The sequence below is a fragment of the Camelus bactrianus genome, chromosome 16 (genome assembly GCF_048773025.1).
Source record: "Camelus bactrianus isolate YW-2024 breed Bactrian camel chromosome 16, ASM4877302v1, whole genome shotgun sequence".
NCBI classification, from domain to species: Eukaryota; Metazoa; Chordata; class Mammalia; order Artiodactyla; family Camelidae; genus Camelus; species Camelus bactrianus.
In genome coordinates this window covers 59883451-59910524 of record NC_133554.1, presented here as the reverse complement: position 1 = coordinate 59910524, position 27074 = coordinate 59883451, and the positions used below count along the sequence as shown (strand labels likewise).

At 57.2% G+C, this 27074-nt stretch overlaps 2 protein-coding genes across 11 annotated transcripts in view; one reads left to right on the top strand and one right to left on the bottom strand.

Annotated features, from left to right (window-relative positions):
- The window catches only part of TBCD (tubulin folding cofactor D), a 134603-nt gene that overhangs the window by 86662 nt on the left and 20867 nt on the right, over positions 1-27074 (bottom strand). For all 7 annotated transcript variants that reach the window (XR_012499708.1, XR_012499709.1, XR_012499710.1 and 4 more), the window contains 6 exons: positions 21325-21370; positions 20152-20284; positions 16638-16774; positions 16041-16101; positions 15433-15507; positions 13593-13687 (listed from right to left, as the gene is read on the bottom strand). Coding sequence is in view for 4 of the 7 variants with exons in the window: in XM_074344083.1 (XP_074200184.1) it covers positions 13593-13687; positions 15433-15507; positions 16041-16101; positions 16638-16774; positions 20152-20284; positions 21325-21370 (547 nt within the window). In the remaining 3 variants the exon portion in view is untranslated. The remainder of the gene's footprint in view (positions 1-13592; positions 13688-15432; positions 15508-16040; positions 16102-16637; positions 16775-20151; positions 20285-21324; positions 21371-27074) is intronic.
- Positions 526-11034, top strand: ZNF750 (zinc finger protein 750). 4 transcript variants are annotated; one of them, XM_074344087.1, is made up of 4 exons: positions 526-832; positions 6163-6268; positions 6946-8524; positions 8632-11034. In XM_074344087.1, exons 3-4 carry the CDS (start codon positions 7098-7100, stop codon positions 9257-9259), a joined length of 2055 nt encoding a protein of 684 aa, XP_074200188.1. In that variant the 5' UTR covers positions 526-832; positions 6163-6268; positions 6946-7097; the 3' UTR covers positions 9260-11034. The 4 variants fall into 4 exon arrangements, with proteins under 4 accessions (XP_074200188.1, XP_010948917.1, XP_074200189.1 ...); XM_074344088.1 differs by lacking the exon at positions 526-832 and adding an exon at positions 1425-1814; XM_010950615.3 differs by lacking the exon at positions 6163-6268.

Genomic DNA, 27074 nt, shown 5'->3' with positions numbered 1-27074 from the left:
GGGCCATGAGGCAGAGCAGGAGAATGTTCATGGCGGAATCCTGGTGTGAGCGTTCACCGCCACGTTCTTTCAACTCATCTGTACGTTTGAACTGTCTCGAGTGAAAATGCAGAGGCAGAGTCAGGATCAGAGCCGCCCCACACTTCACAGCAGCAGCACTGAAAGCACTGGCCTAGGGTTCTACGCCCAGCTGGACCATCAACTAGGTAGGAGGGGAGGAAACAGACACTCCAATCCTTCAGGGTCTCCAGACGCCTCTCCTGCGCTCAGGACCCCATGAAAATGCTGTGCTTCACGCCCGAAGGATCAGCAGAGAGGGGACGATGTGGGGTCCAGGAGACCTGGCCCCCAGTGCAGGGAACTGGTGGAGGAAACCTCGGGTGACGGGGCAGGCAGGAGTGGAGGCAGAGGTGCCAGAGAGCTACACTCTCATTTCCCATCAAGGGCAGCGCAGACAACACCCAAACCCAGGAGCAGCAAGGTGGGCGGAGGGAACAAAACTAGCGACAGTGATGCATCTGGATGACAAAAGGCAAATACCAAAACCCTCGCCCCGGAGTAAAGGTCTAGTGGGGCTCCTAATGGAGGATGGGAGGGAGCAGCCAGCCGCACCCTCCCACTGAGAGGTGGGGCCCACCCCCCTCAAACCCGGAGTCAGGTGTGACACGGAGGTGCTGGGAACAGCTCCCCATCCGGCCTCTCGGAGGACTGGGAGCCTCTGCTGTGGGCTCCTTTGAGTCCCGAGTGAGTGAGGCTGACCACCGTCCAGAGAGGCCTCTGGAGTGAAGCCAAGGGGAGGAGGAGGACCCTGCTGCCCCGGGACACGAGGCAGGTGAGTGCCCACCAAGCTGCAGACACAGGATGGCCCAGCAGAGGCCCGACTCCGGTCCCCCAAATCGCGAGACCATAACATGGGCAGTGGGTTTAAACCGTGGGTCACAGGTGGGACACCAGCAGGCGCGAGGGGTCAGGAGTCGGTGTTTCCTGCCACAAGACTCAGAACTATTTTTCACTCCCTGAACGATGTGCAACACGTCTAATTTGGGCAAAAGCAACTAAAACCTTTTTTTTTTTCAGTTCAATATAATGGCAAAGCCAAGTAAAATCTTAAGCTTAAACTGAAAAACTAAATAAAAGGCACCGCGTTGGGCAGGCCCACCCTGGCACAGGCGGGCACACCTGCCTCGCCCGCACCCTCGGAGGCGCCGGGGGGCATCGAGGCCCTGGGCGAGCAGGGCTGCGAATCGCTTGCCTGGAGTCTCGGTTATTTGCCGGGAACAGCGAGGAAGCGCGTCCCGGGCTGCGGGCGCCGGGCGCCGGGCGCCGGGCGGCGGGCGTGCGGCGGCAGGTCCCGCGGCGCCCAGGCTGCCCCCACCCTACTCCGGGCGGGAGGGCCGGGGCGGGAGGGGGACACGGGCTCCGCGCGACCCTCGGGGAGGAACGGGCGGCGGCCTCCGCGCCAGGAGACGCGCTCCCCCCGGACGGGTCCACGGCGCACGAGGGGGAGGGGAGGGGAGGTGGGGGGACCCTTCCCGGCGCCTGGACCCCCACCCCCCCTCCCGGCCCCGCGCCCAGAGGCAGTGGCGCGGGGCGGCAGCTCGGTGGGTGCGCACACACGAATCGTAGCTGCGGGCGGAGGGAATATCAGGTGCATCTCTACGCCCCGAGGGCTCGGCTCCCGCCCTTAAATCCCGCCCCCTGGCGCGGCCGCCCCAGTCTCCGGGGAGCGCGCGGGAGAGCAGGTCCGGCTTCGCGCCCGCCGCCCGCCGCCCGCCGCCCGCCGCCCGCCGCCCGCCGCCCGCCGCCCGCCGCCGGTGAGTACCGCTCCGCTCAGCGCGCGTTTTCCCTCGGAGCCGCGGGCCCGCAGGGCGCCTCCTCCCGCGCAGGGTCCCGGCAGCCGCCCTGCGGTGAGCGCCCTCTCCTCCCTCCCCGGCTGCTCAGGACCCAGCAGGTGCCTCTGTCACAGAACTCCTAATAAGCCTTACCCTTTACTCTGGGAGCCGGGTAACAAGCTTATCCGGGTATTCGGTCCTCGTTTCTACCATAGAATTCATAAAATTTAGACCAAAACTCAAATCTGTAGATTTATGTTACTGTGTCTGCTTCTCACCTTAAAAGTAAACTACAATAAATTCCATAAAGGAATCAGATATATGTGTAATGAGACAGTTGCTGATTTTAATTTATAAATCTTTAACTTTAAAATCTTTTGAGTTTAAAATAAGTACTGTTTTGACATAAGCTGAACAACAACAACAACAACAAACCCTTAACTAGAGAGAATCCCTACATACACAAGAAGGGGTTGTGTTAACCTTACAAAGTTCATGTTCCTCTAGGAAAATAATTATTGACCAAACTACTGGTCAGATTTGACTGGCGTCAGACTTCATTTAATGAACATCTGTCTGCATTTGTTACCCTGATTTTTATTTTGTATTCATAAAGTCCTTCCAGTGCTTTTAAGCGTTAATTCGTGAGGATACAGAGCAGGAGGCAGGGTGAGCTTTGAGCTTTGGGCTCTGGGGACTGACCACCATTCGAATGTTACAGCCGTGTGCGTTTACTGCTGGGAGCTTGTGTCTGAAAGTTGGGATCTTGGTCGAAACCACAGCGAGCCCCTGGTTGTTTCCTGGATTCAGTCTTCCAAACGGTGCCCCAAGAACACTGTCTTTCCCTAGGTTACGGCTGTCTTTCAGTTTACCCTTAAATTCAAAGAACCGAAAGTCTGGGAGGGAGGGGTGGTTAATCACTGGAAAAGCTCAATTGGAGTAAAACTCACAAATCTTGTTCTTGCGACACCCCAGTGGGTAGGCGACAATGGCGTGTCCTTGAGTTATGCAATAACGCCACATCACAATATTGTAATTATAGCGTGCCCTTCAAAACGTTCCACCTGTGAGGCGGCCTGCCAGGCAGCTGGACACCCCCGAGAGGAATATTGCAGCACAACTTCAGCCCAGAGGTTAGCACGCATGACAAGCATAGCTCCCCGGCACGTCACAGCAGTGCCCTGTAAAGTTAAGCTGCAATTACCTCCATTGTGTCCCATCAAAGCTAGGAAGAAGCCTCTCTCTCGCCCAGCTTCCAGAGCTCAGGCTCCTCAGAACCCTGTTAGACGTGCCAGCCACTCATGGCTGCCCGAACAGCTGGCGACCCCGTGAACTGTCCACACTTAGGAAGCCATTCAGTCACTGCCAGTTGGTGCTTCGTGGACCCCGAAACCGCAGGCCGCTTGGAGTGCTGTGCGGGCCTGGCGCCCCGACTCCCGGCCCCAAGGGCTGAGCAAGGCAGAGGCTGGCAGAGCTCAAAGGGGGTGTCCGAAATGAAGGCAGCTCAGGCTCCCCACACCCTCCCCTGCAGCGTGGACGCCACACCTGCTGCTCGGCCTGACGTGGCTCCCAGGGCCCGCCCGCCACCCTTGAGCCCAGCAGAGACCCGCTCCCGCGTTCTAGCCCAGCACCCCTGCCCGAGCTGTGGGAAGGCGTGCGACAAGCAGGGCTCCGACCCAGCGGGACGCACAAGGGTGAAAAATACTGCCACGTAAACATCCCTTTAGGGTTAGGCTAACATCTGAATTTTTTTAAATTAATCTTTTTGGGGGGAGGCAATTAGCTTTATTTTATTTACTTGTTTTTAATGGAGGTACTGAGGATTGAACCTAGGACCTCGTGCATGCTAGGCACAAGCTCCACCACTGAGCTGTACCCTCCCCCTAACATCTGAATTTTAAAACATGCTAACACCGCAGTTCTCCAAGGAAAGACAAACCCAGGGCCACTGTGTGAACCTGGAGGCACCCCTCCAGACATGTACCACCCAGGGCGAGGACAGTGAAGCACCTCTTACCACCTTCAGGAAAACCTCGTGTCTATTGCTAATCCACGCTTACTACAAACAGTTAAAGTTCCGGATTTATTGTTTTGGCAATGACACCCTTTTTCCGCTGCCAGCAAGCAGCCAGCCTGGCAGATGTAAACTGACCAGGTCGCAAACCCTGTCCCTGTAGGTGGGGAGGCTCCCTCACCCTTGCAGACCTCACCTAGAAGGCGTCCCCCTGGAAGCTTACCCCACCTCCCTCTCCAACACTGTTGCCTTCTTATGACCAAGTGAACCTGCCGCCTCCACCAGCACCTGAAGCAGCTGTGCTCCCTTGTTTCAATTAGCAAACTGCAACCCTGAGGTCAGTTTACTCAAAGTTACTGAAACGACCGCTCCTGAGACTCCATCAATCACACCCCAGAACACTCACCTCCCAGAACACGGACAAGGAAACCATCCCCTGAAAACCTGTTTGCTGTGCCTGCAGCCTAACTGGCCGAGGAACAGAAAGTTCAGACCAAAACTGTGGGCACCACTGGACTGAAAAAAGTACATATTAACATAAAAGCAGTAATTTCCCAAACAACTCTTTTGGGTAATAGTGTGGTAACTTAGGTATTATTTGCCTCCTATAAACCACTGAGAAAACGTAATCAAAGTGGGTTTACTTAAATTTTTGCCTGGAAGTATCAGCTCCTAGAGCTGGCGTCACTGCTGTCTTAAGTCCCGAGGGGATTTCTGGTTCATTCAGGGCTCACGCGGTCTGGGCGCTGGAGGGGTGTGTCTGCGTCCTCTCCCGGTATCACCAGACGCGGGCTCACACTTGATAAACGTTTCGCAGCTGTCATCATTTTGATCCTGGTACTCCCAGCTAGTGATGAAATCACCCGCGTTCAGATCTCCGCCGTAACACATCCTGTGCAATCATGGGAACCTGACTTGCAGAGGTTCTCACGCCTTCAGAACCAGGGAGCATGAGGAGACGTGCCAGCACAGGCCGCCCTGACGTACCGGGCTGGCCCCGCGCTGGCTGAAGTCGCTTCCTGAAGGGAGGCAAGGAGATGGTGCTTTTATAGCCCAGGGCATACCTGCCCCTCAAGGCAGGGAATGAACTCATAAAGAATGATTTCACGTTTTCCCTTTACAAGTAGGGAAGTTAGTAAGACGCAGAGCCATGAGCACAGGTTTAACTGTCTGTGTGGGGTTTGTGGGGGTGGGGTGCAGAGCCAGGCACCAGGTGCCCCAGCCAGGCCTCTGTCCACCCCACACCCTGCCAACAAACACCTGCAAAGGGGGCCTGGGGCCCCTGCCCCCCCATTAGGGGGGCAGCCAAAAATCTCATTTCTCTTCCAAAATACGTGCCTGAGCACCCTGCTCTGCAGAAACTCCCGCACAGCAGAGGCTGCAGGACCCCCCCACCCCCGGCCACCTCCAAGGAAAGAAACACATCTTTGAGCAAACTGGTGATAAAACAGAGCAGTCTGTTGGGGGAGAGAGGTTTTTGTGTTTTTAAGAAATATGTATAGTTGAGTAGAGAAACCAGTTTGCTGAGAAGAAAATCGGATGGCTTTCTCAGAATTTAAGATATCCCAGTGAAATTAAAACCCGACTCCGCAGCCTTCTCACCCTCCCGCAAACTACCCATGACCTCATCTCCATGTGTGGGACGCGGGAGAGACGCACTTAAAGGTAACTGTTTCATTTTGTGAAACGAGTCTCTTAGATTTCCAGTGCATATTTCTCTATTTTTAAAAGGCTGCTTTCCAGCCGAATGTTTTAACCAACCCACTGTCTAGAAGGTGACGCTTTGCACACACAATTTCACAAGACTCAGGACTGACCATATCTGCTCATTCCTTACAGCACAACCACAGCTGAGAAGTTCTTAAACTGTTTCCTTTTAACTTTATTTTTAAGCTGTTTGAAAATATTTAGAAGCCAGATCCTTTCTACATTTTTAACGCAAAGTAAAGTGCCAGCCTTGATTCCTGGCCCGCCCCCAGCCCTCCCCACCCACAGGCTTTCTCTAAGACGCAGTCACCCCATGGGCTGGTCCAGGACACGCAGCCGCACCCGGCTGCGGAGATCCTCCCAGACCTCACGTCTTTGTTCTCAGCTTCAGGGTGTGAGGCAGAGGGCAAGCCCCGGGGTGTGCAGGGAACCCCGGCTGAGACCCCCTGTTAAGCTTGGCAGGTGGGCAGGGACAGGAAGCCCCAGGGGGAGGCAACTCCGCAGCCCCTACTGCAGGGGGAAGGCCTCAGGATCCAGCTGTCCTGGCACCACTCGCCGCAGCTTCACCCTGACCACGAGGGCTGCAGAGATTCGGTTTTGCCATTGCAGGTGTGGCCAAGAACGGCAGGCAGGCTCCCGGGCCCGCAGTGCTCTCAGCAGTCCACACACATCCAGGCCTCCTGGCCAAGCGGGGACCAACCACGCCATTCACGAGGTGAGCCGCAGAAACGCGGCAGTGAGTAAGAACTCGGGGCACTCGCAGGTGCACAGAGTCACCCAAATAGCACCACGTCTGTGTCTGGGACAACACAAATGCCACAGACCAAGAAAGCGGACTTTCCACATGTGAATTTAGAAGCAGGAAGGTGGAACCACGTTTTTGAATACTCCCTGGTAGAACCGAGCACTGTGACTGAATAGGGCAGATGTGCTGAATGTTACAGTCACACTTCTCTTGCACTGAATGTGTCACACACGCACGAGCCTGGCCGCACAGGTCATGGTAGAGCCGTCAGGCCAGCAGGGCAATAGGCACACGGATGGGGCAGGACCCCGACAGCCACCCAGCCTGCTCGGTCCACAGCCCCCTGGCATCTGAGGCCTCAGATCACAGGCTAAAGGTTCCCGAAAAGAGGATTACAGGTATGCTCAGAACTGACACTAGACCCTCCACCGAACACACGCCCTTGGCCAGACTTGAGGGAACAGAGGCTGCTGGCGCAGCAGCTGGGGCTCCGATGAGGCTCGTCTCAAACCTGCCCCAGGAGTGGGGCAACCTCTGTGCTGCAGGGGCCTCTGCTCCCAGTCCTCAGTGGCCCGGGGGGGCACAGGCCGGTCTCGGTCAGCCCGCCCACCTGTGTCCTGACACTAAGCTCTGCTTCCCCGTTGCAGCTCCTGGACCCCAGATGAGTGAGACATCCCTCATCGGACCTGCAGCCCGTGGAGCCGGCTTCAAGTAAGAGCTCGGAGAGAGAGCAGAGCAGGAGCAGACGTGCCGCCTCACAGCCCAGCGTGAACCCTGCTGGCGAGGCCGCACAGGGAAGATGAGCCTCCTCAAGGAGCGGAAGCCAAAGAAGCCGCACTACATCCCCCGGCCCCCGGGGAAGCCCTTCAGGTACAAGTGCTTCCAGTGCCCCTTCACGTGCAACGAGAAGTCCCACCTCTTCAACCACATGAAGTACGGGCTCTGCAAGAACTCCATCACGCTCGTGTCCGAGCAGGACCGCGCCCCCCGGTGCCCCAAGCCACGCTCCTCAGACCCCGGGCCAGCTGGGCAGCCCGGCCCCACGGCCATGCCCGCCTCATCCAAGCCTGGCCCGGGGGCTCTCGCGCACCTGGACACCAAGCCTCAACACGGCCCGCCCACGGACGATACCAAGGAGAACCCAGACCTGCAGGCACGTGGACCCCACAGGGGTGCCGGGCAGCGGCCTGCTCTGCACAAGGAAGCGGCGCCCCCAAGCCCCACTGCGGAAGCCACCACGCGCACCCCTCCCTCCACGGAAGGCGCCACGCGGCCCTCAGCCTTCGTCCCCATCGGGGAGCACAGGCTCAAAGGGCAGGAGCTCACTGAGGCTCCTGAAGCGCTGGCCCCACCCCACCCTGCCGCCAAAGCTGCCTCCTTCCACGCCAAGTCCGCTTTCCACGCTCCTGGCTACCCGTGGAAAGCGGGCTCCTCCTTTCTCCCGCCCGAGTTCCCCCATAAAATCCCCTCCACCAAGGGATTTGGAGCCACTGCCCCGTACATGCACCCTGCAGTCCCAGAGTACCCACCACACTTCTACACCGAGCACGGACTGGCCACCATCTACTCGCCCTACCTTCTAGCCGGGAACCCGGCCGAGTGTGACAGCCCCCTGCTGTCTGTCTATGGAGCCCAAGACCAGAGACACTTCCTGCCTCACCCAGGGCCGCTCCCTAAGCACCTGAACCCAGCTCCGTCCACGTACGACCACTACAGAGTTTTCCAGCAGTTCCACTCCAATCTGCCAATTCCTTATGGATTTTACAGACCGGAGTCTGCCTTCTCCTCCTATGGTCTCAGACTTCCCCCCATCGCTGGCATTTCGCGGGATCAGAGCCCTCACCTACTGGAAGAAGCCACTCTGGTCTACCCAACCTCGAGTCCATCCAAGATACACTCTTCCAGCTCCCACAGAAAACACACAGAGTTTGAGAAAGAGAGTCCAACTCACGAGGCTAAGGACCCTTCCAGAGACGGGCAGAGGGACCCAGAAGGGACCAAGATGAGCCCACGTGCAGGCAGTGCGGCCACAGGCTCCCCGGGAAGGCCGAGCCCCACCAACTTCACGCAGACCAGCCAGCCATGCACCGGGCTGTGCGGGCTCCCGGACCAGCCAGCCTCCAGCGGGCCGGGCAGGCTCCAAGCACCGGAACAGAGCCCCGTGGCCTTCCCACCCGAGTGCCCACACCCCCAGGCTCCAGAGAGCAGAGACAAGTCCCCAAAAAGGTAAGCGACTCTTATTTTCAAACCCTCCGGTGTCCTGCTGGCTGCGCTAACCGCCCCACCAGCGCTCATAAGCAAGGTCCTATGATGATTCCTCTTGTCTCTTCCAGCCTCGAGGCCGGCAGTGCAGAGGCCCCGGCTCAGACCGGACACACCTCTCCTGGCCTAGACCCCACGCCCTGCAGCCCGGAGGACGGCTCCAGGACGGCCCCGCTGAACCTCTCCAAGAAGCCAGAGGTTGAGCTGACGGCCACCCACACCCCTGCCTACGGAGACTTCACGGAGCCGCAGGATGTGCCCCTCAACCTCTCGGTGAAGGACCCCTGCAACGCCCTGACCCCAAGGCCATCCTTCCACAGCCCCTCACGTGGGCCCGAGCCCACCACAGCCCCCACCGCGCGGACGAAGCCAGCAAGTTCTGGGGATGCGAGCCCCGGGGAGGCCCCGGACACACAGGCAGTGGACAGCGAGGAGCAGAAGCAGACGGCAGCCGTGGCCCTCTGCCAGCTGGCGGCCTACAGCGCAGGGACCAGCCGGCCAGGCGAGGGGGAGCCCACGGCCCAGGAACTTTCCCACCACACCCCAGAAAGCCAGGAGGCTCCGTGTGACCTCAGACCCAAAGGGCAAAAGAGGACAAGTCCAAGGGATGCAGGGAAGTCCCAGCAGGGAGCCAAGAGGGCCAAGCCCAGTGACACCACCAGGGTGCTCACGCTGCGGAAGAGAACTCGGGTGTCCTAGAGCCACGGCCCCAGCGGAGGCACAGCACACACACCCCTGGCTCCCAACGCTTTTCCACCGGTCAGCTTTTACAACACGGTGTTCTTCTCAAAAAAGAACTGCAGTGAAGCTGCATTCAATTCAGTTCTGTAAATGCTAAGCATGAACGTTAAAAGGTGCTTCCACTTTGGGGTGTAAAATATTTGAATGACTCACACTTAAGACTTAATGAGTTCAACGTTCTGTAAAAGATCAAATGAAATGCATGGGACTGAAAAGTAACTTTTGGGTGTTAGCATCTTAGAGAAAATCTCTTTAAAACACTTATAAATAGCAATAGAACAAACTGTTTAACTGTTTTTCTATTAAATCTGTGTGTTCTGAGGTAAACAATTCCTAAAAAAAAAAAAGCCAAGAAAAGACATTTCCAGCCCTAGCATCAAAATGCCGTGTGTGAAGACGCTGTGATTCGTGACAACTGAAAAACACGCTGACAGCAGACGCTATTTATACAAGTAATTTATTTCCACTGGGCAGACTGCGTTGCTGGCGAAGCTACTTGGCACGTGCGCTGTTTCTTCACCACGTTACAGTGAATTCTCTCACTCATGCAGCCTCATTTTCCACTTCCTAAAATGACGTGTATGTTGCTAATTTTCCAATAAACTCATAGGTGAACCTTAAGGATATGTAAAAAGACGACCAACATAAACTCTGGGTTATACTTCAGAGTATTTGCCTCAATAAATAATTCAATGAAAAGGAGAAAAGAGCTGAAGCCCCAGTTAGAATAAACTGAGAACAAGGGTGCACCTGTGTGAGCGGCTGTGTGAGAGCGTGTGAGCAAGAGCGTGCCCACCGTCCACCAGGGCTCCAGCCCAGCGTCGCAGACACCCGCGGGCCACGGCCTCCTAAGCTGTTGCCTGGAAGAGCCAGCAGCCCTGCGGCCTCATGTGGGCCCCTCCCCACCATCCAAGGGCATCTCAGCCAATACACCACCTGCAGGGCCGACAAAGGGCCCAGAAACAGTGGCTGGGGCTGAGAAAGCCCTCTCTCCACAAGGCAGCTGGTTTTCACTCACACTTTGGCCAAAACAGAGGCGGTCCCAACAGAGCCAACCGAGGAGAGTTCAAACAACAGGCACCATTAAAGCCAACGTCATTCCCGGTGACACGTGTGGGACAGGCCTCAGCACTGAGAGCTGAAAATTTAAAACGTTCAGTAAGAAGCTGAGGCAGAAATTCAGCTCACTCTCAGTATAAGCACCACACACCACACAGCTGAACCAGACGCTCACCTGAACAGCTGCGTTCCAGTAAAATTTCATTTTCAGTTGTCTTGATCTAGTTTCTACTAATAACTAATTCTGCAAAAACTCAATCTAGAAAAGTTCTTAAATACTCAGTACCTTTTGGCAGAACAGAACGTAACAGACTTTGCATTCACAGACATCCTCTCACTGAAGGCCCTGGAGGGGGAGACCTGTAAGAGACCTTAACTAAGTGCAGGAATACGTGACATCAGGGAAAACTCTCTGGGAAAAGTAACCGGAAATATGGGCTCAAGGAGACATGGGTAAGTCCCTGCATGTGGACGGAGGATGGTAGGTTTCAGTGTACCACAATGGCTGATCCACTGGGTGTATTTAAACAGTGGGGGGAAGGTGGAGCTCAGGGGCAAAGCGTGTGCTTAGCATGTGCAAGGTCCTGAGTTCAATCCCCAGCACCTCCTCTAAAAATAAATAATTACCTCCACTGAACAAAAAAAATTTTTAATAAATTAAAAAAAAAAATAAACAGTTACGTAATAGCTTTGTTTTAAAGTAACACTATTCAGGATGGCAAAGAGCCTGCTTTGCAACAGGTTAAATTTATAAAAACCACTGATTACAACTTACAAAAGGGATGCAGACCTTGTCACAACTCTTTTCAGGCAACAGGAGTCCGAAGTCACCCAGGACGCGGGGGGGCCCTGCAGCCCGCCCAAGGTGCACCTGCAGACAACCACCTGCCAGGAGCCCACCAGGCGCGCTCTTGCCCAGAAACCAACGCACACACAGCTGCCATCGCCGGCACGACGGCCCTCAGGTTTCATACACCAGTTCACTCTGACAAAGGCTAGGATCAGGGTGCCCCTGCTCTCCAGCAGGGCCGCACGCTGCCGGGGGCAGAACCCTGTGACGGGGGCTGTTCCAGCTCTGGGCCCACAGCCTCGTGCCGCACAGACAAGCTCTCACCTCATGCTTTACACCCAAGGACACAGACCACTTCCAAGGCCGACAGATTCTAAGAACCCTTTTTACAGCTCACCCAGAAGCATTCGCCACCACTTACCGTGACAAGAGGAACCAGAGGCGGCTGATGACTGCCAGGCCTCCTGCGGCCCCGCAGGCCAGTAGTCCTGGGGCCACCTAGGGGCTCACAGCAGCTCTGGGACCACCCCCTAGTGTGACTCCCCCCAGGTGGCCTGCACGCACAGCAGGCTGTCTGGATCTGTCTTTACAAGCACAACGGGGTTCTAGACCTTTGTAACCAAAAAAAACAGTCTCGCTGATTCTTCAGCCATAGTACCTCTCTGTATTCACATAGAACCTGACTTCAGAACTCTAAGCTTCTAACCTTTACATACAAAAAGCATAAACCCTCAAAAAGCTAAACAAAGAATTACCATGAAGCCCAGCAATTCCAGTCCTAGGTACACACCTGAGAGAAACGGAATGAGGGCTCAGGCAGACGCGTGCACACCAGCGCCTGCAGCAGTATTACCCACCACAGTGAGGAGGGGGAAACGAGCCCAGTGTCCCGACAGAGGAGGAGCTGCGCAAGCCGTGGAAGAGCCGCTTGGCGGAGTGTGACTCAGGCCTCACGAGGGGTGCACTTCTGGCGCAGGCTGCCACGTGGATCTGACCCCGAAGACAGCATGCTGAGTGAAGTCAGTCAGACACAAAAGGGCAAATCGCCACAGTTCCACTCACATGAGGCCCCAAAGCAGGTGAGGTCAGAGGTCACAGAGGCAGACAGATCAGCCAGGGGAGGGAGTGTTTAATGTGGACAGTATCTGTTTGGGGAAAGGCAAGTTTTGGAAACAGACGCTGATGACAAAGGCTGTGCAGCGAGGTAAAGGGAGTGAATGCCCCGAACCACACTTCACACAGTTCACAGGAATCGCAGGGGTGTCAGTGGTGCCACCATTTTGGAAATCAGTGTGTAGTTTCTCAAAAAGTTACAGACAGATTGAGCATAAGATCCAGCAATTCCACTCCCAGGTCTACAACTAAGAGAACTCAAATCCTATGTGCACACAAACACTCACACACAGATGTTCCCAGCGCGCGATCCACAACCACTAGAGTGAAGACCCACGTCCACCCAGTAGTGCAAGACACGCAGTGGGCGTCCACCCTCGAAACGCTGTCCCGCACAGCACAGATGAAGGTCACACACGCCCAGCAAGGGAGAGAAGTCAGACACGGAGACCCCCACCGTAGACGCCGTTTACAAGTGTCCAGAAGCGGCAACTTTACAGACGGAGGGCAGACTAGCGGACGCCTGGGGTGGGCGCTGAGGGGAGGCAGGGTGACTTCTCCCTGGTGCAGGGTTTCCTCTGAGGGACAATGAGGTACATAAGATGGTCGCACACTCTGCAAATATGCCGTAAGTCACCAAACTGGACACTTTAAATGGGTGAACTTAATGCTCCATAAATTATATCTCAACAAAGCTGCTATAGAAATGACCAGAACGAGTCCCCAGAAACAGGGGTCGAGAAGCCCTCCTTATGCCTCACGATGCCAAGTGCCAGCCAGCACCTGTGACACCCTGAGCTCAGGTACTGGGCTGCACCCCCTCTGCACGGACAGAAGTGGCCCCAGGATGCATGGCGTCCATAGTGACACACCCAGGATGGGGTCCTCTCCATCCTTCGGGATGTCCCTCCCTTCTGCCCACAGGGGCACTGATGCCACTTCCAGGGACAGTCCCCACAACCACAGACAGGGCTCCAGGTGGCCACAGCCCCACACTGGCACACCCACCCCGCTGTGCCCCTGCTCAGGCCCACTGCTGAGCCCCCTCCCCGATCCTTCGCAAGCATGAGCCTCATGCCCCGGGGGACCACAGTGGCCTCTCACACACCGTTAATGGGTGATCGCCCCCACTCCAGCGGGGTGAAACTGGTTATGAGGATAAGGCAGCGGCTCCCAGCCGGCCCTCCAAATCCGGGCGGACAGCAGGCATGCGCTGGGGGAGCCCACCATAGAGGGGAGGGGAGGGGAGGAGTCGATGGGCCCATGGGAGAAAGAAGGCTGGGAGCACAGGGCAGGGAGGCCCGACCACGCAGTGTGAGCTGCACTCACCGTCTGAGAGCCGGGAAGGGAGCAACAGGCCTCGTCTGCCCAGTTCCGCTAGCGCCAGACACCCGCCATGCCAGGCCCCGTCCGTCTCCTGAAAACTGAAGCACAGCGAGCCTGAGACCCCAGCGTGGTGCCAGCCTCGCCCCATGCCCAGCGCGTGAGGCCCTCCCCTGAGCTGAAAGCCTCATGAAGCCCCCCGTGAGCACTTAAAATGCCAGTCGGCTCAGGAGATAGTCCTCCAACCGAACCGGCAGGAACTGCCACACTCAGCTCCCCCAGCTCCGAGTCCACATCCTGGTCAGACCCCCGACCCCACAGGAGGGCCCCCGCAGCCGCCACTCCCGCCCATTTAAGCAACCACACTGCTCAGCAACTTGGGCTCCTGGTGCCAGGACAGCACCTAGGTTAAGGCCACAGCAGCGGGAGGGGCGAGGAGGCCTTTCCACAGAGCCCCTGACAACTCAAAAGAGTAAAACCGAGATTAGAAAGTTAGAATGAAACAGCATGTAGAGAACTTTTCTGTACCGTCCGAAACACAGACTTTACTTAGTAAACAGTTATAACGCCAACTAGTCAACTCACAAGAAAATTTTACACTTAGTGAAACTTCCCTGAAGTCCTCTGGAAGCTCTCGTTTAAAGGGGCAACCCTGGCCTTACACTGAGTGAGAATAACTGCTTCTCAGATCGGCGGGGACTCAGAACCCCCCAAACCTGCACCGCGGACACAGACGCCCACGTGCCACCATCCCCAGCAAGTGCTCCACCCACCGCCTGAGGGTGAGTGCCTGCCCCAGAGCCAAGCCCTGGGCAGCCCTGGTATCAGAGGAGTGGAAACCACAGCAGGTTCGGGAGAGAGGAAGGCCGAGACTAGGTCGGGGACCCAACTGAGGACGCCCTGGAAGAGGAGAGTGGGGCAGTGTGAGTGGAGAAGACGTTTTCCTCTATCCCCCACCCCACACTCACCATTCCTGGAAGGACACGAGGGAAGGGCTCCGGGTTACCTGCGAGGGGACGGCATGGGCAGGGGTGCAGAGGGGCAGAGGGGTCATCGCCTCCACCTGACTTTGTAACTGAAATGTTACCAGTGGGAAAGGCTAGGGAGGAGAGTGGTGCACCTCCACTGAGACAGGGCAGCGCCGGGTCCGTAGCACACCCGGGACCCTGCTGCCTGGAGACCACCCCCTCCCACCACCCAGAGTTGCGTTCAGACGGCAGATTCCAGGGCCCAGCCAGGCCTCCTCCCCTCCTTCGCAGCCGCTTCCACCCAGCTCTGGGCTGAGGGGCCTGGGCACTATCTCTGGGGGCCATCCTGAGCTAACGCCCCTCAAGCCATCGAGGGGCTACCCCATGGTAGTCTGAGTGGAGGGGCAGGTACCACCCAGGGTCCCCTGGGAGGTCACAGCAGACACAGCACGACTGCCACCACGTGTGGCTGTTCAATTTAAATCCAACGAACTTAAACGCGGTTTAGAATTCAGACCTCAGCCCCCCGGGCCTCTGAGAAGATCTCGACAGCCCCAGACCTGGAACAGGCCAAGCTAAGAGAAGCTCCCTCGGAAAGGGCGGACCTGGTTCCAGTCCAAAGAAAACAGTTCCCTCAAAGGATACTTTTCCACGTGTGGACATGCGCAAAACTGACCTCTTCTTCCTCAAGGTTTTAAATGTACTGGAGTCTAAGCTGATAAAAGCAGCACAGGAGAACTGGAGTCCCCAAAACTAATTTCAGGAGGAGGAGAAAAGGCTGCAGGGAGCCCAACGACCAGCTCAGCGACGGGGCGGGTGGAGCCGCTGCCTTCACCCAGAAACACGCCTGCCCGCAACCCCGCGCCCCCCGCACCTACCTGAAACAGTCCAGCACCGACCCGGCCACGTCGTCCGCCAGCTCCTTGGGAAGCCTGCCCGCCATCCTGCCGACGCTGAGAGGGAGAAGCGGGGTCAGCGCGGGCAGCCCGCAGGGGGGTCCCGGCTGCTCCCAGCCCACCGCCCTCCGGGCAGGCCAGGCCTCGCCCCGCCGTTCGCTGCGAGAACCTCGAGTGGGAGGGGGCCGCGCCAGGACCTCTGCTCGGTTACTTTTCTCCACAACGTCCACCCGTGTGTCCCCCATGGCCCTGGCCCGGCTGGGTGGGCTGCCTCCTCCCCCCGGAGCTCCAAGACAGGAGAGGGGGCGCCCCGTCGGGGGGGGGGTTGTGCCATTCCAGCCAGAAAGGCGACAAAACGAACAAGCTGCTCGTCAACCTCAGTGATTGTCTTTAAAACCAGAACATGAAGCAATCAACGTGAATCTGGGAAAAAAAATCATTCTACCCTCCCCACTCTCAGAGCTGTCTGCAGCTCTCAATGCCACGGCACTCGCTGAATGACGGGGGGTGGGAGGGTCGTGTGCACAAGCTGCCACCCCCCCCGCCCCACCCCAGCCCCGGCCGACGCAGACGCGGATGCAGACACCTACCCCTTGGCCGCAGACCAGCGCACGACCGTGTCCTTGTCCTTCAGCCCGACCAGCAGCTGCTCTGGAAGAACAGGGAGGCGGCGTGTGAGCCCAGGAGCCAGCCCAGCTCTGGTGAGCCCCTCGCACAGCGCCTCGAGGGGAGCTCTCTGAGGACCTTAATGCTTGCTGCAAGAGAGGACACCTTCTCCTCTGCATTTTCAAATCGTCATTTAAGGCCACTATCCCTGAAAGCAGACCCACCTACCACGACAGTCACTGGCAGAGGGTGCCAGCAGGGAAGGCCGTAGGTCAGTGGGAGGCTTCCCAGAGACTTTCTGGGTGTCTGCCAGAGGCTGGGGAAGGGGTCTTGGAAACAGCCAGCCTCCAGGAAAGGCCATGGAGACACCAAACGCTGGGAGTGTCAGGGCCTCCCAAGTGGTAAGGGCCTTGCAAGCAGGTCAGTGGAGACCCTGGTGCAAGACACCAGGCAGCAGTGGAAGGCCTGCTGCGCAGAACAGAGCCTGTGAGGGTGGAAGACGCGCCATGACCGAGCCATCCGACAGCCCCAGCCTCACCTCCGACCTGCCCAGGTGGGGCGTGGGGGGGGGGGGTACGCACCTATCACGCTCTCCACCTCCTCGGGGACATCATCCTCTCCGTCGCTGTCTGGGCTCTCGGCCTGCGTCCCCAGCTCCCGTGGACTCTGGGCGCAGGGCTGCAGGCTGGCAGCCAAGGAGCGGCAGCCGCGCTGGTACCTGTGAGGAGCAAACGCACGTCAGGCCCACAGGACAACCAGGTGCTGGAGGGGAAGGCGTCCCGACAACTGGAATCAACAACTCAGGTCACATCTGCGACAATCGCACGCACTGCACAGGGGGATGGACAGGAAGGAGGCTGGCACTGACCACAGCCAGTGTGGGCTGTCCAGAAAAGACCTCGACCTCGGCCACAGAACCCAGAACCATGCTCCAGACCACTCAGAACCCGCCCCACAGTGGAAACAGCAGAGATGGCGAGTGTGAGCCCACTGCCCTGTCCTCAGCTTCACGCGCTTGGCCTCCAGCCCCACCTGAGCAGAGCACCCGCCCCCTGACCCCGTCCCCCACCCCAGGGCCAGATGCTGCCTTGTCACCCCAAGTGCCACAGCTCATCCACCGCCAGCTCCCACAGACCATGCTCACCACTTCCCACCGACCCCCCACCATCGCTGAGGCCACCAGCACCGGCCAGCTCAGCTGTCTGACCTGCACCGCTTCCCCAGGGGACGGGGGTGGGCATGAAGCCCTCCCAGCAGGGCCCGCACAGAGCAAGGCCCTCAAACGCCAGCCCTCCCAGAGACGGGCAGGCCCAGCTCAGGACGGCCTGGGGCATAAAAGGTGCCAAGTCAGAGTGAAGGCTGGGGGCCGCGGCCTGAGGCCAGTCCAGTATGCAGAGACCTGGGCCCGGGAGACCAACACAGAGCTCGAGCCCCAGCTCAGACACCCGTAACTGTGGCCTGGCGGCCTGCGGTCCCGTAAAACAAGGACAATGTCACGCAGCTCCCCGGCAGCCGGCACCCTGGTTCTCATACAACCCCTCGGAGCGGCCGCACCCAGGACTCTCTCCTGACCACGAGCACAGCAGAGCTGAGGGGACGTCCCCCAAGGCTACGAGAATGCCGCGTGTGTGCCTGGATGTGGGGCGCCTCCAGCTGAACTTCGTGAAGCCCTCAGAGAGACCCCAACCAGAGGGCCCAGCTAAGCACACCCGGACTCCGGCCACAGAAGCAGTGGCATTAAAAATGCAGTTTGAAGCTGCTAAACGTGGGGGTACCATGTTCCCTAGATAGGACAGTGTGACTGGTGACAGGAAACACATTTAGTCTTTGTCCATCTCTCGGTTAAGCTCCTCTGCTGCAGGAAAAAGGGGACTCTGGGAGAGCCCCGAGGACAGTGCTGGCGCTGGGACAAATGTGGGATGAGACAGCTGAGCTTTCAGTCCCACCCCGACCTCCAGGGAGGTCGACCAAGCGCCAGCGGCCAGTCACCTCATCAGCCCCGGCTGCACAGCAAGGCCTCCGCAAAGACCCAGAAGAGGTGGTCTGGAGAACTGCTGAGCTGGTGGACACGTGGGGGGACGTGCGGGTGGCACACTCGGCGGGCGAGGGAGCTCCAGGCCCCCCAGGCCGTGCCTTTTGCATGTCTCCCACCCGCCGTTCCTGCGTCAGAGCCTTTTACAACAAACCCATGATCTCACACATCAAATGCTTCTCTGAGCTCAACGAGCCACTCCAGCAAATCATCAAACCCAACCAGGGGGTCGTGGGAAGCGCCACGGGCAGCCGGTCTGTCAGAAGCACAGGTACACCTGGACTTGCGATGGGAGCCAGGGTGTACTCTTGTGGGCTGAGCCCTTGACCGGGGGGTCCAGTGCACTGTCCAGGTAGATGGGCTCAGAACTGAGATCGGCTGCAGGGCACATCGGGGCTGGCGCCTGAATTGGACAGGCAACAGGTACCTGGACCAGGGGCGTCACCTGGCAGATGAACAGGCGCCCTGCGACCACCCCCCAGCCAGGACACATGCCAGCTATCCCAGAGGAAAAGGGCTCACAACAGCGCTCAGCAATCAAAGACAGGTGGACATAAGATGACAGGCCCCAGGCTGCACTGGACTTTCCCTCTGCCTCAAAGAACCACAAAATCCGGACAAAATACACAAAGCAACTGCTGGCAGGAACAAGGTGACAACCAAGGGGAGGGAGGCCCCCAGGTGCACCCCCTTCACCTCTGCTTCCTCCCAAAAGGCACTTTCTAAAGCACAGCACAGGAAAATGGAGCCCAGGCAGAGGCAGAACAAAGTCCCTGACTAGGGAGATGGTGAGGAAGTGGGACAGGTGCCGGGGAGGGGAGCTGAGCAGGCACCGGAACTCTGCACGGAACTCTCACTGGGGCCTCGTGTGAGTGCCACACCCGCGTCAGGGAGCAGAGGTCTCGGGCACTGGGTGGTCAGAGCGCTGGACCCGCCTGCCAACAGGTTACTCCTCTCGGGGGAAGTTAACCACTAAAAGGAGGAGTCTAAAAGGCAACGTGAAAATACATCAGAGAGGACAAAGTGAAGAAAAAGAAGGAAAAGCCAGAAGAGAGAAGACAAACAGCAAGACGCAGGCTGAGCCCACCGCGTTGCCATCACCCTGACGAACACGGAGGCGTGGTCGGGACAGAGGAATCGCAGTGCCTTCCTGCCTCCGAACTCAAACTGCAGCACCAGCTCCTCCCGGGCCTCCAGCTCCCATACCCTGGCATGTGCCAGCCTCCACAACCACCACCACAACCGCATGAGCCAATTCCCCACGATAAGTCTGCGCGCGCGCACACACACACACATGCGCACACACACACATGCACGCACACATACATAGGTCCTGTTTTTCGGGGGAGCCCTATTACAGAGCAGAACATTAATTTCCATGGCATCTGGAAAGTAACCACTAACATTTAATCTCACCAACAACAACTTACAGAACAAGCTGTATGCAGAACACCCAAGAGGTATGTCCGTAGAACAGCCCTAAAACAGAACACACTTCTCTGGAACCTGCTATCACTGGAGACAAAGGCTGAGCAAACTTAATCAGGTAATTCCTGCCAAACCATACATCTTACTACTCGAAATAAAACTGAAGACTGTTAAAAAGACAGTACCCCAAGCACAGTAGAAAGGTCTACTTCCCTGGGAACCACGGACTCGAAAGCAGTCTATCCATTAAAAACAGGCCGCTGCCACCCTCAAGCAAAGACAGCTCTGTTTTCTGAATAAACCCGGAGAGGGAGCTGGCTTCCTCTGAAAGAAGCCTGTGACTGGGACCCAGGCTGATCAGAACAAGCTCTCCTCACAGTGCCCAAGCCGCGAGGCGGCACCGAACCCCGACAGCAGTCACTTTCACAGAGTGTGGCGCAAGCCTTCTGGGCCTCAGTCCAGCCTCAAATGTGGGTCAGAAAATAACCAAAAGAAAAACTGTTCCTTTCAAGATCAGAAACACTTCTGAGACTAAACAAGAAGATGAAAGCAGGAGACACCTGTCCACCAGCCCCTACGCCCACAGCAGCCTCCCAGCACGCTCAGACCGCACACCCACCGCCCGGTCCACCAACCTCCACTTGGCCAACCGGGGCTTCAGGAAGGTCAGACCCAGCCGCTGTGCAAGCTTCACCCCAAGTTTCCGAAGCAGCGTCTGGTTGCTGTCGGGGAGCCTGCAGCCATCCAGGCACTTGAGAACCGTGGCAGCTGTGAACACAGCACGTCTCACTCAGTTTGGTGGGAAGGGTGCTTTCTGACCTCCTGAACCACACCCACCATGCCTGGCATCCACGACACCAAAACCATGGGCTTTCCCAGGGCCCTCAGATCAGTGTGGAGGCCTACACTCACCCTGAACCCCTGGAGCTCTGCTTCATCAAGACCCCTTCCTCCAGTATCATTTACTAAGTGCAATTGGAGTTGAGCCCCGCCGTGAACAAGGCGTGTGGAGGAGGCAGAGAGAGGGAGGCGCCACCATGCACAGAGGAGCGCCACAGCCACAGTGGGGACCATGCAGACGCACTCGGGCTTTCATGCAGTTCTGCTGCTGCTGCTGCACATGGCGGCCGTGGGGCACGACGTGGGTGACAGCAGCGGATGTGAGGCTGTCGGAATGGGGAAGGGTCTGTTTGGGACAAGGAGGTGGGATCAGGGGAAGCAGAGGCCGAGAGCATGCCCAGGACTCTTCCTGTGAGACTTGGAGGGCAGGATTACAAGCCAAGTTGTGGCCTCTGCAGACTTCCCAAAGGACTGGACCGTGCAATGACCAGCCTGGGTGGCACTGATGCGCCCTGGGGTCTGTGTGCACAAGGCCGCCGGGGACAGCGTGTGAGGATGCCAAGTGACCACTGCTCACGTTCTCAGGTGACAGTAGTACCAGGTCAGGCTTTAAAGAGTCAGCAGAGTCCAGGGAAAGGGCAGGGTGTCTGGGGGTGAGGAGGAGCTGGGATGAGACTAGAGGACCATGCGCTGAAGACCAGGAGTTTGTGTCAGAAATGACAGTTCATGAACTGTCTTCCTGTATGTGACAAAATGTCCCATACTGAGGCCTAATTATGAAAGTCAGATTATTCACACACACACATACACACACACACACACACACGAAGACAAACCAAAAAAATGATAGTATCCAAATACAGCAAGTTACAGATTTTTGTTCCTATAAAATGTTAAGGAGACACCCTGGGTCATAATTGGGGCAAATTCACATCACAAGCACACCATCACTCACAAATAAACCTTACCATAGGGTAAGCAGTCCTCACGTTTTCCATGCTTAAATATTTGTGCCTAAAAAAGGAAAAAATATTCGTTAAAATGCTGCCAATACATTTACAAGTTTAAAACACAAATTACCAAAATAATTCATTTCATCTTTCAGAATTTTTATTCTCCACACTCACCACAAGAGAACAGTTTGTGTACGACAAAGAAAGGGTTACAAGAGGCTGGAGAGGAAACCTTCGGAAGGAACCGAGAACCAGGGTGCAGTTACCCGTGCCTGCGCCCAGGCCCAGGGCGCCGGCCTCCGCGGAGAGCGGGGTGCTGGGAGGCATGCTCCAGAACGCCAACAGCTGTGTGATGGTGGAGCAGAGACCACCACCAGGAAGGCGCACTGTCTGAGCGCGGGTCAGGAGCGCCAGAACCGCCCCACGCGTTCCACACCCGGCCCGGCCCCGCGCACCCAGCGGACCGCAGGTCAGCGTCATAGAGCGCGAAGCTGCCGCCGTGTGTTTTCCTCCAGCCGAGGCTGAAATCAGAACGATTGTCGTGTAGGAAACAACAAAGCTTTCTTCTGTTTTAAAAAGAAGCCCTCCGAGTGGGCATGCTGATCGCGTACAACACACGCTGAAGGAGTCAGAAGCGCTGGAGCGATTTAAGCTAAAGCAGTTCAACAACACAAGTGTGTGTGTGGTTTCACTTCTGCTCTGACACACGTATGTGTGCCCATGTGTACACACACACAACACGTACACATGAACACAGAGTCAGGAGCTCGAGGACTTCACAAGAGACCCACAGACACTAACAGGTAACAAAGGACTTTCATCAACAACTTTATGACAACAAATCAGGCAACTTGAGAAAATGGACAAATTCCAAGACAGGTTCCAAATTAGCAAAAATGACTTAAGAAATAGAAAGTTTGAACAGACCTTTATCATGTGAAGATATTTAATTAGTAATTTAGAATCCCTGCACAAAAGAAGCCCTAGGCACACACGGCTTCACTAACCACTCCTAGCACATATTTAAGGAAGAAGTACCATCCCACACAAGCTTTAAGGAAGCAGAGAACACACCCCAGCTGACTGCACGAGGCCAGTCCTCGCCTGATACAAACGCCCCAGAAGACAGCAGAGCTCAGTGGCAGAGCACATGCTCAGTGTGCACAAGGTCCTGGGTTCAATCCCCAGGACCTCCCTGAGAAAAATAAATAAACCTAATGGCCTCCTCACCCCACCCCGCAAAAAAAGACATAAATAAAATAAATTTTTAAAAAACTAAATTAAATTAAAGAAATTCTTTTTAAAAACTAAAAAAAAAGCCCAGCCATCACAGGAAAACCACAGGTCAGTATCCCTCCTGAACAAACAGGTAAAATTCCTTAACAAGACATTAGCAAAGCAAATCCAGGAACATGTGAAATGGACTTCACCCCATGACCAGATGGGGTTTAGTCCCCATTTGCAAGGATGTAAGGCTGGGTTAACACTCGAAATCGCTGAGTGTAACACCTCTTGTTAACTCCAGCACCCACCCACGATGAAGGCTCCCATCAACCACGGGCAGAACGAAGAGCACCAAGGAAAGCACACCCACAGCGGACGCCGTGCTCCACGCCAGAGGCTGAGTGCGCTTCCCTGAACAAGCAGCGGGACATCTCAGCAGACGTCCAGCGGGGCAGCGAGAAGACACTCCCAATGAGAAGAGGGCACTAGGAGCCAGCTTGCCCCAGCACCCCCGAGGGCTTCAGTCGGCAGACCTGGAGCAGAAACCGGCAGCACAGTGGAAGGGGCTCTAAGCAACACACAGGAGAAACCAGAAGGAGGGTATATGAAGGGCTAGTGACGGGGACAAAAGATAAACCACAGAAAAAGCAACACTGCACGAGTCACGGTCCACATATGAAAGAATGTGACCGAGGGGAACGTTAGAAAATAGAACCCACGTGACACAGCGCCAGGCAGCATCCCCTCCTCTTAAGGGCCCGGGATGGCGGGCCAACCAGGCAGCCTGTGCTGAGCACTGCTGATGGCAGAGGCTACACCCCAGTCGTCCCGAGACTCAGGGGCCAGACAGACACAGGACAGGGTGGGTGCTGCCAACTCGGACCAGGCACAAGTGCAGGCACGACTGGCCCCAGCCGGGGGACAATGGGCAGGGCCGGTGGCGGGAGAAGCACTGATGATGCCAGGAGACCCTGCGGAGGGGGCGAGGTCCAGAGCACCCAAACAGCGACGTCTCCACTGAAGCTGGGAGCCGGGGACCAACTGGGGTCCAAGTGCAGGGGGGCGCGCCACCTGCGGGGTCTCTCTTCTACTAGAGACCTAACCCATCCCTTTTCAGAACAGAAACACCAGGTTCCCTCCTTGCAGGGCATGGAATCTGGGGACAGTCAGAAAGCACCAAAATACCCACCCACAGGCGGTGGGCGCGCTGAGATAGTCCCGCAGCAAGCCTAGTCAGCCTCACCCAGCCCGCAGCCGGGGACAGGCCGGCCCAAGGGCACCGAGGCCAGCGGACGTGCACGTGGCTGTTCTGTTAGAGCACCTGGTCAGACGGGCACCTCCGGCCAGTCCAGAAAGGGCACCAGGCTGAGGTGCTGTGCTCCCCGCCTCGTCCAGACAGCTTTTCTGTGAATGGGGCAGGGCCTTCCCTTCCTCTCAGACACGCAGTCTGGACAGGAGTGACATGGTCACCCTGTGTGGCCCCCTCTCTGACCCCTGCCATCCAGAGCTGGCTGGGGTCTCTGGGGTTGATGCTTCTCTCCCCGGGGACAGGGGTGTCCGGCTGCTTCCACCGAAGGAGCCAGACGGGAGCAACGCTGTGACTTCCAAGTCCAGGCCCCTATGCTCGACACTCCCCCAGGAAGCCAGCACCCACATGCACTGGCGCCAGGGTCCACAGGCCCAGCGAGCAGAGCCCTTCCAGTCGCCTGCAGCACAGGCTTCCCAGGCGAGCCCTCGGCAGCAGGGGCAGAGACAAGCCCCCACACCTGGCCTCCACACGCACAAGCAGCGGTGGCTGTGGAAGCCACGGGCTTCGGGCTGGGCAGTCATACAACAGACAACAACTCCCTTCTCAGGAAACATATGAGGGACTGAACTCTCAGCCTGCAGGCAGGGTGCTTCGGTGCCCAGGCACCCCGTCCTCCTGGGACAGACAGCACACAGCAGCATGTGGAGGACACAATGAGGGGGACACTCAGAGGAGGACACTGTCAACGTCCGGGAAGCTGAGGAGGGACCTGGAGCAGGGCAGGTGGCCAGCCGGGGGAGGCCACGGGGTCAACAGCACGGAAGGGGAGAGGCGGCGCCTGGTCTCATTCACTAACAAATAATGAGAACCTAAAGCAAGAGAAAATGTCAAAAATGCTCTCAGTAGTAACACCCGTCATTTGCCAAATTCCTTCCAAAGTCCAAGTAGGAGAAAAGAACAGGATGGGGAGGACTTCCCAGGACAACACTGACATGGCCCCACCAGACACGGGCGGCGTGTGACAGGCCCCGAATCCCAGCCCACGCAGGGGACCAGCCCCGAGGCCAGGCAGCCAGAATGTCTGGACCAAGGGGGACCCACACTCCATTTTTCATGAGTTCAAGGCAAGTTTTTTATCCCAACACTTTTCCGGGCCTTAAATCCCCCAGGATTTCCCAGTGGGCTCTCTGCACACATGAAGGGAGACTCTCCTGTGAACAGACTCCGAAGGGCAAAAAGCATGAAAAGGAACAAAAAACACTGAAGGCAAGGGCTTTGTTTTTGTTTGTTGGTCTGACTTTTTACATAGAACAGGGCCACCTTAAAAAACTGCCCTCCCCAGAGCACGTGGTTTCCAACCTGGCGGGCACAGAGGTCAGCGACCCTCAGCAACCGGAGGAAACGCCCTGACCTCTGATAGCTGGGAGGGTCCTCAGCCAGCACCCAAGCAGGGTGCACCCCTTTCCATGGGGGCATCAAACAGGAGCTGGCTGGAAGCACACACACGTCACACTGGCAGCCACGCCGCAGAGACGCCGACAAACAGCACGCACAGCTGAGAAGAGAGGCCGCCGGGCCTGTTCCTGTTGCTCCAGTTTCCCCGTAACCACTCTGAAGCACCACGCCTTCCCCGCCCAGGCCTGCTCTCCTGCCACCGCAACCAGCCTCCCTCCCCGGGGCACGTTCTCCGGTGAATCACAGGCTGCCCAGCAGGAGATGCTGGTCTGAGGTCCCCTGGAGGCACCACCGAGTCAAGGCCAAGACCAAGACCAGCAGCCCCACCCCAGGCCCCGGGAGAAGGGGGCCCGCACCAGGTGCCCAGAGTCCCCCGCCAGCCGGTGAGCACGAGCATCGTGGCCCCCGTCACACAGCCCCACTATTCTCTTGTCTCAAGTGTGTGCCCGGTTTAGTTCCTCAGGGCTGCATACATTAAGGGGAAAACAAAACAATTTCCCATGCGGAGAAATTTGATGCTGAAGTTGAGTTTTGGATGGCCGGCATAAGCAGCTGATTAGAATCAACAAGGACCCAGAATGAAAAAATACAATCCTGATAAAGTAAGTGTATGTCAAGTAAATAATGAAAAATTTTAAGTATACAAATATGTAACTAAAAATTAACTTCACAAAGAAACGTTTAAGTGCTCAACAGTCATGTGAAGGGTTACTGCCCTGCCACATGTCTCACCTCACAGTGCAACCCCACTGCACACAGCTCCACGGGAGGGGCGGGCCGCCCTGCTTCCCACCCCAGCTGTGAGATGAGGAGGAGGAAGGAGGTGCACAGGGAAGAGCCCAGGGGACACCAGACAGGTGGGACTTCCTGTCTTCAGACCAACCTGCTCACGACGTACCTACCCTACCACCTGAGCATTCACCCAGCTCCTTCAAGTGGTCTAAACAGCCCACAGAGGAATCCACACCCAAACAGCAAACCGCACTGAGATGCTCCCATTTAGAGCACCCCTCCCAAGGCCCCTCCCCACGCCCCACCGGCTCCACTCAGACGTTCCCCTGTAGGTCACAGCCGCCCCTCATCAGTCAGCTCTGCCCTGGGGACTGCGCAGGGCTTAGGTCCGCCTGATCCTCGCTCAGCCCTCGTGGCAGGAACCCTGCCTCTTGCATCCTCTGTGCCTATGTTAGGCAAGTAGACTGAGAAGCCATCTTTTTCTGAAGAGTTACTGCTCCTGAATTAAGCGGTCCTGACAAGCACTTGGAGGCCCGATGGTGGCTGGTGTCGGTCTGCCTCCAAGATTCTCCTGCACGTGTGGAGCAGGGGCTCATGTGGAGGTGAGACAGGAGGAGACACAGAGAGAAGGGAGGAGGAGCCAGCGGGCCTCACCCAGGACCAGACAGCATAGAGCTGAGGCCGCCAAGAAGCCTGGACCGGGCCGGTAGCCCGGGCAGTGCAAAGGAGCGCGGGATCCAGAACACCCATGGCAAGGCACTGACGGGTGGGAACCACGGAGAAGAGGCGGCTGAGCTCGGTGCCCACCCCTCTCCTGGGGCCTGCGCTGCCTACCCTCTGGCGCTGCCCCTAGTTCTCCAAAGGTGGTGGAGACAGCATGGCTGCAGCTGAGGGACACAGAGGTGGCACCACTGCCGTCAAGCAGACCAGCCACAGACCAGGCGGGGCCCAAGCAGAGGGAGGACAGAGAGAGCAGGTGGCTGACCATGCTCTAGGCGAGGACCCCAGACAGGGCAGAGGACAGGCCACCAGGGGCAGCCTGCCTGACCCAGTGAGCACCAAATCCGGAAAGGACAGCTGGGCCTGGGAGATGCCTGGAGCCACC

Coding starts and splice junctions, on each gene's coding strand:
- ZNF750 (XM_010950615.3), top strand. CDS start 7,098: ATGAGCCTCCTCAAGGAGCGGAAGCCAAAGAAGCCGCACTACATCCCC. Junction 8,525..8,631: donor AGAGACAAGTCCCCAAAAAG/GTAAGCGACTCT, acceptor TGTCTCTTCCAG/CCTCGAGGCCGGCAGTGCAG.